Source organism: Octopus bimaculoides, chromosome 4 (genome assembly GCF_001194135.2).
Source record: "Octopus bimaculoides isolate UCB-OBI-ISO-001 chromosome 4, ASM119413v2, whole genome shotgun sequence".
Lineage (NCBI taxonomy): Eukaryota > Metazoa > Mollusca > Cephalopoda > Octopoda > Octopodidae > Octopus > Octopus bimaculoides.
The window spans coordinates 122,705,883-122,719,072 of record NC_068984.1 but is presented as its reverse complement, the minus strand read 5'-3'; the positions used below and the strand labels follow the sequence as shown (position 1 = coordinate 122,719,072).

Below are 13,190 nucleotides of genomic sequence, written 5' to 3'. Positions count from 1 at the left end.
AGCAGGCATGGAATGTCTGCGAAAATCATGCGCCCTGTTCCTTTCTTACCTTGTTGACAGGGGGAAAGGAAAAAACAAAATAAATAGAATAGCACAAAAGTAAAAAAAAACTATTTTACACACACGGCCTTTCTATAGGACACGGCTTGGAATTATGTAGTGTGTAAAATACCGTAGTTTCGTCGGATGTGGATGTTTCAAATATAGCAAATTACGATTCTGAATAAAAATAAATAAATAAATAAAAAGTGAGCTGAAGAGAGGAAGGGGCACTCATTTCCCTATTATTACTCTTTACTTGTTTCAGTCATTTGACTGCGGCCATGCTGGAGCACCGCCTTTAGTCGAGCACATCGACCCCAGGACTTATTCTTTTGTAAGCCAAGTACTTATTCTATCGGTCTCTTTTTGCCGAACCGCTAAGTTACGGGGACGTAAACACCAGCATCAGTTGTCAAACGATGTTTAGGGGACAAACACAGACACACAAACACATATATAAACATATACATACGACAGGCTTCTTTCAGTTTCCGTCTACCAAATCTACTCACAAGGTTTTGGTCGGCCCGAGGCTATAGTAGAAGACACTTGCTCAAGGTGCCACACAGTGGGACTGAACCCGGAACCATGTGGTTCGTAAGCAAGCTACTTACCACACAGCCACTCCTACGCCTATTATTATTATTATTATTATTATTTTTTTTTTTTGAAAATGTTTTCCGATTTAAAAAAGTTACACATGCTTGTGAAGAATCTCAGATGTTTAGAATATAATTCTGAAACAATTTTCTAAAGAAAGTAAAAAATTATGGAAATGAAAAGTTGGCAAAGAAATCTTTACCCATTAAAAAAAAAGATTTCTTTTCTACATAATTATAGCATGTGATGCGTAAAACACACAACTAAAAAGATTACAGTCTTTGGGGGCACTAGATAATTCCCGGTCTTAAATTATAGGAACACCTATTATATCTAACCCTGGCTGTGTGATTAAGTAGCTCTCTTCCTTCTCAACCATATGGTTTTGGGTTCAATCTCATTGTATGACACTTTAGGCAAGTACCTTTCCTGTCAGATTTGGTAGAAACTGAAAGAAATGTGTGTGTGCATGTGTGGACTGCAACCTGATGGTTGAAAGTGAGTATCACCATCATACATGTGGTGCTATTCATTTCCTGTCTTTTATGAAAATATGTCTTGTTGGAAACAGGTGTTGGTTGGTGACAGGAAAGGCCTCAAGCTATAGAAAAAGAGACACAAATTGAAGAATAAGTACTAGGGTTGATTTCTTCCATTATGTATGGGTGTATCTGTGTTTGCCACCCCACTATTTGACAATCGGTGTTGGTTTGTTTACATCCCTGTAACTTAGTGGTTTGGCAAAACAGACTTATAGATTAAGTACCAGACTTTAAAAAAATAAGTACTAGGGAATTTGTCCAACTAAATCCTTTAAATGGTGCCCAAGCATAGCTGTTGCAGCCGAATAACTGAAACAAGCAAGAGACAAAAAATATAATCTATTGAAGCCATGAGAAATCTGAAAGCTCTGTCAACAGTACCCTATTTAGAGGGAAATTTCTGTCGTGTTAACTATAGTACAAATATTTAAATAATGAAAGTAAGCACAACATGAAATACATTGATTGAAAATGAATAAATACAAAAAGCAGTGCACCTGGTACTGTTAAAAAAAAAATGTCAGATGTTATAATTGTGCTAGGCCAATAAAGAAACAAGTTTGCTTTGATAATTTGAGATTGTTTAATGGATGTTAAGAAAAGTCCTCTTCCATTAGATTGCACTTCATTAATGAAGGACTTCCTTCTAGTTTATTCTTCAAAGTTAATTGATTTTTACCCGCTGCCATCGTTACTGCAAGGAAGCTATGTACAACCCCAATGAAAAGGGTTCTTGTCATCCTGCGAACTGCATGGCAACCTCAATAGTGAGGGTGGCATGAAAAATGTACCCAGTTCATACTGTAAAAACCATGCCAAAGCAGTCGTTGGACACATTAAACTATTCAACCCATGCCAGTATGATACATAGACATTAAATGATGATGATGATGATAAAGGTTTCTCAAGTAACAACTGCCCTGCAAGCATAGTAATATCAGCTTCTAAAAGCAGAAACAACAGACAATGTTGTCAGTCAAACAACTGCCATATGTCACAAGGCATTAAAGCTGGCAGAATCATTAGCACACTGGCCAAAATACTTAGTGGCACTTTACCCTGATTTCAAATTCTGCTGCCATGGTTTGACTTTGTCTTTTATCCTTTCAAGGTCAATAGAATAAGTACCATGAGAGTCCATATTTGATTACTGAACCAGCAATCAAACTTCCCTCCAATCATAACCTATTGTCTTGAATAGAAAAAGAGAAAGGAAGTGCATTCATGGTTGGAATGCTATTAATCATAGATCTACGCAGTTAGGGCTGATCTGGAGCTAAAATACTACTACTACTTCTATTCAAGCTGAATATTAACTGTATGAATGTCAAGTCAACCTGTTTGTCTACAAAAAGTCAGCAGAGGTTTGGGGGTGTTGATAAAATCAACTTACCCTCTCCCTCAAAACAGCTGGTCTTGTGCCAAAATTTGAATCCAATATTTGGCCGGTTCTTTATGTCATCGGCTCAGGAAGAATGAAACCAAAATTGATCACATTGAAATTTGAACTCGGAATGTAAAGAGTTGGAATATTAAATGTAAAAAAAATGATAATTCCTCATCTAAGAAATTCAGGTAAAATATATATTCGTTTGTTTGATTATGTTCATGCTAGCATGGATTAGATGAATATAGTATTGAGGTGTTGTTTTACAGTCGGACGCACTTCCTGTCATTAACCCTCACCTGCTTGTCAAGTAAGGGATACTTTATTCCACAAACTGAAGACAGAAAGCCAGTAGACACACTAATTGACAGAATGTGAGTAATGTTACTGCCCTTAATCTGAGTAATTTTCAGATAAGCACAAATATAAACACACATATGTATGTGTGTGTAAACACACACCTTCATCCTAACTTTTAATATCTCCCTTGTATAAAACCCTATAATCTTAGAAAAAAGCAAAGAAGAAGGATATATTAGACAATGTAGTCCGAGGTACACTATGCCCCTTCCCCCACCCCTGCCACACACACACACACACACACATGGAATGCTTTTGATAATGCCTTTGATCAAAAGTTTGTCTACTTGGGGTTAAGGGACATCTTTTCAATGGTACCAGTGTCATTTAGTGTTTATATTTGGTTAGTCGCAAGAATAAGGACACACCCACAAACCTCTGCTGACTTTTCTAGACAAACAGGTTGGCTTGACATTCATGCAGTTTATATTCAGCTTGAATAGTAGTAGTAGTAGTAGTATTTTAGCTCCAGATCAGCCCTAACTGCGCAGATTTACGATCAATGGCATTCCAACCATGAATATCCTGTCTAATGCGCTTCCTTTCTCTTTTTCCATTCAAGACAGTAGGTTGTGATTGGAGGGAAGTTTGACTGCTATTTCTAGCTGGCCGGGTGATCAGATACAGACTCTCATGGTTCGCATAGCAGGTTAGTAATTAATGTCTAAGGGATTATGGGAGAGGCAGTGGTTTTGTCTTGGCAGGTTGCGGTACTCAGTATTGTGTAAAGAAACGATTGGACAGCGTTCAATATGCAGTCTAGGTTCAGCAGAACAGGAGAAAGGAGAGAGAGGGAAGGAGGGATTACAGAAGAAAGATAGGCGGGGGGGGGGGCGGTGTTACATAGTGTTGGTTACAAGTGTAGGTGAATAAATATAGTGTCAATTGGTTCAAAGAGAGACAAAGATCACTGTTGTGGTGGTGGAGTTAATAGCAGTGTTGGTAATATTAATTGAAGTGGTAGTAGTAAAAGTGGTGGTAGTTGTAGTAGTAGTGGCTGTGGAGGTGATAGTAGCAGTAATAGTAGTGGTGGTAAGTAATAGATAAACAGATAAGAAATTTTTTACATTGGCAGAAGGCCATTGAATTGACTCATTATTGAATTTCGTACATTACTGGTAACAAGATTTATAAGCTAAAGATAAACGCATCTATCTACATGCTTGCTTAATCTGCTAGAAACAGCAACCAGATCAGCCCCAAATCACATCTTGTTAACATAAAATGACAAGAGATACTCGAGACCAGGGGCTCTCAACCATTTTTTTTTTACTGTGGACCCCTTCGATTACTATTTTATTCTGATGGACCCCCCACCCCATAGCCATTCAATGTTTAATAACTAGTTTTATAGAAATTTTTTCAAAATTCCTATTTTGTTTTTTTTATACTCTTCTTTATGTTGGATATACAGATTTCACAAAGTGGGGATAGACACAACTATCTTCACATGACGTACTTCAAATTACTCCACTAAACACAATACTCCAATAAATACAAGCTCTCAACAATCTCAATGACTCCTACAACCTTCCCCTGTCTCAGCCAATACACTAATTTTTATATGAATCCGGCTAGTCCATTCTTCCAATTCCACAGGGGTATCAGTGACTCTTGTCACAACAGTTTTTCACACATTAACTTCATCATCATCATCATCGTTTAATGTCTGCTTTCCATGCTGGCATGGGTTGGATGATTTGACTGAGGACTCGCAAGCCAGGAGGCTGCACCAGGCTCTAATCTGATCTGGCAAGGTTTCTACAGCTGGATGCCCTTCCTAATGCCAACCACTCAGAGTGTAGTGGGTGGTTTTTACGTGCCACTGTCATGGGAGCCAGTCAGACAGCATTGGCATTAACCACGCTCAAATGGTGCTTTTTATGTGCCACTGGCATGGGAGCCAGTCAGGTGGCACTGGTATATCTAAAATGTTAGAGAAACAAACCTAGTTGTTGCGTGGACCCCGCAAAAATCTTTTATGGACCCCAGTTGAGAACCACTGCTCTAGACCAATGGTTTTCAACCAGGGTTTGTATGATCCTTGGGGGTCCATATAAAATTTTGTAGTTAGAATTTATCCACAATAAATCGCTTATACTTGTAACAATACACAAAATATTTTAACAATTTCTTTCATACATTTGTTAATAACACTTCATTATAAAACTACAAGATCTTTTAAAACATTGAATGGCTATGATGGTCCACCTGAGTAAAATAAGAATCAAAGGGGCCTACAGACAAAAAATGGTTGAGAAACACTGCTCTAAACAATGTAATCCTGAGTGTACAAAATGCAGATGGCTGTGGTTGAAAAGTCTGACCTAGAGCTAAACAACCAGACCGATATATTGTGGTTACTGTTGTATAGTACAAGGTTAGTCTCAATGTTGGTTCAGTACTTGACTGTACTACTGTCACATACATACTTGAGCCAAAAACATGAAATGTTGCAATTTTTAACCTCTCAAAGTCAATAGGAATGATTATTCCCCACTGATGGATATCTCTGATCTGGAAAGCACACAAAATACATGAACAAAATGAATCATCAGTTTACTCAAACCCAGTTTTCTCAACTACTTTTTTTTTATCTGTAGACCCCCATTGCCACTCGCAGTTTAAAAACTAGTTTTATAGATATTTCTTACAAATTTGACCAATATTTTGCTTTTCAAAATAGGTTGAACTATGTATAAAACATTAGAGAAAGAAACCCAAGCTGTTTCTTGCAATAAATACATCTAAAGCAAAATTAACATACTACTGTGGATACTATTTTGCTTGCATGGACCCCCATCAAAATCTTATATGGACTCTCCCACCCCAGGGGTTATATGAACTCTGGTTGAGAACCAGTGGTCTAACCTGTTGAAGTTTGGATTTAAAAGCTACATAGCTGTACTGTTGTGGCTTTTTTCATATTAAAATTTCAAGAAGTTACAAGCAATTAAGCCTAAGAAAAAACTTACAAGATAGTAAAAAAAAGTAGCTGTTTTGAGCAAAATGGCTATAAAAGGATATAAAAGAAATAGATAATAAAAAAACTACAAAAATATAAGGAGTATCATCTCAGCCAGTTAAGAAATCTGAAGTATTTTCATTACAGTTAAAACTTATAGGTTGAAAACCACAAGAAACTTAATGAAGGCTATTTTAAAAGGAATAAACTCAATTAGATACATAATGTTTCTTTTCAAGATTAAAACTATTGTTTGAACATAAAATCTAAGTGAATGTGACATGAAAGATTAAATACCTTCAATGAAGTAAAAATTATATTGGAAAAAGAAAATTTATATTGGAAAAAGATTGTAAAGTTTATACCTACAAAATTTCTTAAAGAAACATATGTATCTATAGAACAGGAAGGAATGTGGGTTAAATAAAAAAAATTCTTAATCCTTTCTACTATAGGTACAAGGCCTGAAATTGTGGGTGGGGGGACTCAATTACATTGACCCCGGTACCCAACTGGTACTTATTTTATTGATCTCGAAAGGATAAAAAGACAAAGTTGTCCTCAATGGAATTTGAACTTAGAACTTAAAGATAGAGTCTGCAGTGATAACAATTCAACCAGCTTGCTGCCTTAATCTAAACCTTAATATCTTGTTTTTAGAAACGGAATTCCATTTATCAGACCTTCCTTCATAGAAGCCCTTAAATCTGATTTGATAAGCGCCAGTGCAGAATGCAGTCAAACTAGTATTTGTGAAATTGGAAATTTTAACACATTAAATTACACTTTATATTTAATAAGAATTGGCACACTATCAATTCTAACTCCATTAACCCTTTAATTGCTTCCAACTCTTAACCCCAGGATTCTGATGCAAAAACTCAGTGAGAATGAAGAGAGGTTGGGCAGGTTTAGCAAGAAAGGGTAAAAAAAACATGTTCAAATTATTTCTCTCACTCTCTACATCTCATTCTCCAACAGCTTTAGCATTCCCATATCATAAAACACAAGCAGTAAAATCTATTAATTCCTCTCCAATGTTTTTTTCTTCAAATATAGTAAGGTCTTATGGTACTAAAATAGTTTATTATAAACATGACGAATTATTTTGCAAGTGAGAGGTGTTGACTGTCTCAATACTTAACACTCAGTTTGAGAAAAACAAAACAACAAAAATAAAACCCAATTGTTATTCCTTTAGTTAATCCAAACTTAATCATAAATTAATTAATTCTATAATTACTTGGATGACTGAAATACCTGAAGGAGTTTCAGTTAAAATACTTGGATACTTTCTGACTAATGGTTTCTTACTTAACATTTTTTCTTACCAACTTGCCTGAGAACCTTCCCCACCACTATCCATCTCTCTTCCCTTATACAAGTTATAAACTCACAGGAAACCAGCCGTAAACTTGTTCAAAATTGAAATAAAACTACAAGTGGAATAAATGAAAACATGCAATTTTTCAGCTGACAAAATTTCTATAATTTTTCTCTCCAGAAAATTAAGTTTTAAACACCAAGCTTAAGCCCTTCAATGATCATTTCCACTACAGGCACAAGGCCTGGAATTTTGAAAGATGGGGTTAGTCGATCACATTGAGCCCAGTACTTGATTGGTACTTAATTTATCAACCCTGAAAGGATAAAAGGCAAAGTTGACCTTCGCAGAATTTGAACTCAGAACATAAAGACAGACAAAATGCCACTAAGCATTCAATAATAAACTCATTCAAGAGCACTAAGATTAAGGTGCAATACTAAGGCTATCATCATCATCATCATCATCACCATCTTATGCCTGTTTTCCATGCTGGCATGGGTTGGACAGTAAGGTGTTCATATCTAAACAAGAACATTGATTGAAATTTTATCATTATACATATGCTGTAAGGCAGTGAAGCTGGCAGACTCAGAGCATTGGAAAAGAGACTTTGTGGTATTTGTTCCAACTCTTTACATTCTGAGTTCAAATCCCACCAAGGTCAGCTTTGCCTTTCATCCTTTCAGAGTTGATACCGGGGTCGATGGTATCAACTAAGCCCCTCTCTTCAAAATTGTTAGCCTCAAGCTTGAATCAGAAAGTCATTACCAGTAATGATAATCCACTTCTAAACACTGACTTAATATACTAATAAACAAATCAATCCAACAACAGTTCCTTTATGTGGTCACTCAACCTACTAAAAATAGCAGCCAAATCTCCATCAATTCACACCATGTCATCTTCAAAAGTAAAGCACAGACTGGATAAAGCAGTACTACATATTTCTTGTATGAATAAAACAAGGGGGGCAGTTGCTGCTGCCATGTCTTTGCTCAGAGATTTTACTATAACAGGTATGAGATGTTTAGGTGCAGTTCTTTTGGCACCCTTTATTTAGTGTCACTGACTGATTTGACAGCAGACATTTTAACATCTCTCTTGTGCTCTACACACTGTTTACATGTGAGCATCTAGTTTTGTTTGTATTCTTTTATTCTTTTACTTGTTTCAGTCATTTGACTGTGACCAAGCTGGAGCACTGCCTTGAAGGGTTTCAGTTGAAGAAATTGATCCAAGGACTTAGTACTTATTCTATTAGTCTCTTACCAAATCGTTAATTAAGTTACGGGGATGTAAACACACTAACATCGGTTGTCAAACGATGGGAAGAGGGGGTAAACACACACACACACACACACACGACAGGCTTCTTTCAGTTTCTGTCCACCAAATCCACTCACAAGGCTTTGGCCGGCCTGAGGCTATAGTAGAAGATATTTGCCTAAGGTGCCATATAGTGGGACTGAACCCAGGACAATGTAGTCGAGAAGCAAGCTTTTTACCACACAACCATGCCTGTATTCTTCCTCTCTCTCTTCCTCAATCTGTTTGTATATCTATCTCCCTGCATGCATTTGTGTGTGTGTGTGCACGTGTGTGTTCGCGTGCGTGCTTGTGTTTCTCTCCAGCACCAAAATGTGCTGCCACCAAAACAGGTTAAATGTCCAGTCAGCCATGTCAAATCACCAGTGTCCAAACAGCCATTCCCAATCTTTTCATTCTATGTCATCAGCAAGAATCTCAGAAATCCAGGAGGGAATAACTGATGATACCAACCATAGTATTTGGCTGATTCTTATTTTATCAACCCTGGAAGAACAAAAGGCAAAGTGGGAATTTGAACACAGATTCTGTCCTAGACGGCTTCTAACATTAAGCATGAAGGACAAAAGCATTAGAGGCACATAAAGTTAATAGGCTTAATTCTTCACCTACTTTAAAACTGCCACCTAGCTGATGGGTAATTGATTAAAGTGACCCCAGTATATTACCGTTACTTATTTCACTTAATCTCCCACCTGCCAGAGGCAAAGTCGACACCTGTAGGATAGAAACTCAGAATGCATAATTGTTGGGCTGAATAATCATCGTTTAACGTCCGCTTTCCATGCTAGCATGGGTTGGACGATTTGACTGAGGACTGGTGAAACCGGATGGCAACACCAGGCTCCAATCTAATTTGGCAGAGTTTCTACAGCTGGATGCCCTTCCTAAAGCCAACCACTCAGAGAGTGTAGTGGGTTCTTTTACGTGTCACCCGCACGAGGGCCAGTCAGGCGGTACTGGCGGCACAAGTCCAGCAATTTCAGGGGAGTGGGGTAAGGTGATTACATCAATCCCAGAGTTCAACTGGTACTTATTTTATCGATGCCGAAAGGCTAAGTCAATCTCAGCAGAATTTGAACTCAGAACATAAAAATGGCTGAAAAGCTACTAAGCATTTTGCCTGGTGTGCTAATGGTCCTTCCAGCTCACTGCTTTTTATTGGACTGACTATTGCCAAGAATTTAATACAACACTTCTGTTTGGCATTCTATGCTCAAAAATTCAAACCCCATAGTTTTCAACTTTACTTTTTACCATTCAAGGGTTGATAACATACAGTATCAGTCAAATACTGCATGTAATCAGTCTAACTTTCTGTATTCTCCACCCCAAATTGGTAGCTTTGTGGCTATATAAGAAATAATTATTACCATTATTAATAGCAGTCAGTCAGTAGAATTTGTAGGATGGCAGACAAAATGCTTTAACCCTTTAACCGTGAAATTAAATTTCATGGTTGTTTCAGTAATGATGTTAAATATATACCAAAAAAATAGAACTGGTATTTTCTACAAGTCATGTTGCTTCAATAAACTATCTGAAGGAAAATTAGTTTCAAGCATGACATTCAACTAAGGGTAGATTGGTATATAAAAAACTGCTTTCTGCAGTTAACAGTTATGAAATTTTAAGTGGATATATCTGACTTTTGCAGTGAAAAGTTAAACCTAAGTTATGACCAACACTACACTGTGAGATAACCAATATAAAACTGTGATGTGACCAACAATAAGATATTTCATGGACTTTTTAAAGATGCAACATGACCAACATAGCTATGGCAGATTACTTAAATATTTAAATGTGAAATTAAACTTCATGGTTATTCCACTAACAATGTTAAATATATACAAAAGAAAAAAATGGAATTCGTATTTTCTGAAAGTAATGTTGCCTCATTAAACCTGACATATCTCAACAAGAAATAGTTTCAAGCATGACATTCCTCAACAAAAGATGGATTGGTAAATAAAACTGCTTTCCATAGTTAAGGCTAATGAAATTTTGAGGGCACAAATTTGATTTTCATGGTAGAAGGGGTTAACCGTTCTGATACCAACCTGCCTCAGACTACCTTTGATTCCATGATACAATTTTCCTGTTTTAAAGTTATCTAAATTTCATATTAATTTATGTTCCAAACACCAGCTTAACAATGACAATGTCACTTTATTAAATTCTACATTATTTTCAAAATTAATTGAAACATAGGCAAACAGATGGGTTGAGGTAAATTATTATCTATCTTTTATATTCTCAGTTCAAATCTTCCAGAGTTTGTCTTTCATCCATCAAAGATTGGTGAAAATACAAGTCAAGTTTTGAGATTCATTAAAATTGACTTCAGCCTTTCTACCAATACTTTTGGCCAAGTGCATATCTCAGAAATTGAGATATCCAAGGACCAGGTGATGTGTTAAACTAGGTAATGGGTTAAATCTACCACTCAACAACTCAGAACACAAAGCATCTGAACATATACTACAAATTATCATCTCTGACATGCTAACAATTCTGCAAATCCAACACTCTAAACTGGTACTTAATTTTATCAACCCACAAAAGGATAAATGGCAAAGCTGATCTCAGCAGGATTTGGACTGAGAAGTGAACAGAGCCAAAGTAAACAGCACAAAGCATTTGTACTATGCTCTAATGACATTGTTGATTTGCTGCCCATTGTTATTGTGTAGCCTCAGGTAAGAGCTGACCTAGTAGACATGCTCAAAAAGGATTCTAACTATAACCATTCCACTGTATTTTCAAACATAGTGTATCAAGGACTACATCATCTAGTGACTTCCTCTTATTAAAATGATAGGGTGCGATTTGAGTGAGACTGGACTGCTACTTTAGATAGACAGAATGATCATGTAGATTATCCTTCGTTGGCTTGTTATTCCTCTATTTGCCACAAGGACAACAAAAAGATAAACATTTCAATACAGTGCTGGTATTTTCTGCAAGTCATGTTGCCTCAATAAACTATCTCAAGGAAAACCAGAGAAAGGAAGCTAAGAGAATGTGACAAAGATGCGTGATATACATCTCTCTCTCTCTTTCTCTCTCTAGATACACACACAAACAGAGATTCAGGCATGGCTATATGATAAGAAGTTTGCTTCCCAACCACATAGTTCCGAGTTTAGTCCTACTATGTGGCACCTTGTGCAAGTGTCTTCTACTATAGGCTTGGGCCAACCAAAGCTTTGTGAGTGGATCTGATGCATGGAATCTGAAAGAAGCTCATCACACACACACCCATACGTGTGTGTGTGTTTGTCCCCCACCACAACTGAACAACCGGTGTTGGTTTGTTTACATCCACACTTTGGCAAAAGAGACTGAAGACTTAAAAAAAAGTACTGGGGTTGAAATTAGTTCAACAAAAGATTTGGGGTTGTGCCCCAGCATGGCCACAGTCTAATCACTGAAACAAGTAAAAAGATATATATATATAATAATAATAATAATAATAATAATAATAATAATAATAATAATAAGGCTCCCACTCGTTCAATAAAGTGAAGGGGACAACCACTCATATGTCAAAATACTTCAAATCCCTAAATATCCCTTGCTTTCTTTCTCCACATTCTCTACACCCCTTCATGCTGATGAATACTTAAGGATAAAGCCATTACCTGTATCAAGACAACTGCTTCAGTTACCTTTCATATAATTTATCAAGGGGCAAAAATTTTAATGATGATTTCTTACATGAAACACAAGGGTTATTGTGTGTGTGTGTGTGTGTGTGTGTGTGTTCTTTTATTTGTTTCAGTCACTTGACTGCAGCCATGCTGGAACACTGCCTTTAGTCAAGCAAATCAACCCCCAGAGCGTATTCTTTGTAAGCCTAGTACTTATTCTATCAGTCTTTTTTGCCGAACCACTAAGTTACAGAGACGTAAACACACCAGCATCGGTTGTCAAGTGATGTGGGGGGGGGGCACAAACACAGACACACAGACATATATATATATATATATATATATATTATATATTCGACAGGCTTCTTTCAGTTTCTGTCTATGAAACCACTCGCATGGCTTTGGTCGGCCTGAGGCTATAGTAGTAGACACTTGCCCATGGTGCCACGCAGTGGGACTGAACTCGGAACCATGTAGTTGATAAGCAAGCTACTTGCCACACACCCACTCCGGTGCCTATGTGTATGTGTGTGTGTGTGTGTGTGTGTGTGTGCGCGCTAAATAAAGTGAAGAGATTGCGTTCAATCTATGTCAAAATGAGTATGTACACAATATGTGTATTAGTGTATGTTTGTAAGTATATATACACACACAGAACACAAACAACACACATACACACACACTGGTGTGTATTACCCACCTACGTGTATGCTTTATGTTGACTGTGTTGATATGCATATATGTGAGAGCTGATAAAAATGTTGCACGCTATGCGTCAGCATGCATGGGTTATGTGTGTGTGTACACAAGCAAAAGTAATATGTGTGTGTATGTGTGTGTATATATATATATACATATGAACTATAATAAAAGTAGAGTATGTTTCTTTACCTTCATGTAGAAGTTAAGATAATCTGCAGTGCCACCTTACATGTAAAAGTTTCCTAGCTGAACTGGCGAGAGAAAGTGGTCTACTGGAGTGGAA

General features: G+C 37.0%; 1 protein-coding gene across 2 annotated transcripts in view; it reads right to left on the bottom strand.

Moving 5' to 3' along the window:
• Positions 1-13,190, bottom strand: part of LOC106871604 (titin) — a 454,558-nt gene that overhangs the window by 394,348 nt on the left and 47,020 nt on the right. Inside the window, exon 1 of one of the 2 annotated variants that reach the window (XM_052967425.1) lies at positions 13,097-13,185. The exons of the other annotated variant lie outside the window; for it this stretch is intronic. Coding sequence (XP_052823385.1) covers positions 13,097-13,102 — 6 coding nt within the window. The 5' untranslated portion in view covers positions 13,103-13,185. Of the gene's footprint in view, positions 1-13,096; positions 13,186-13,190 lie in introns of those variants that run through there. 2 annotated transcript variants of the gene reach the window in all.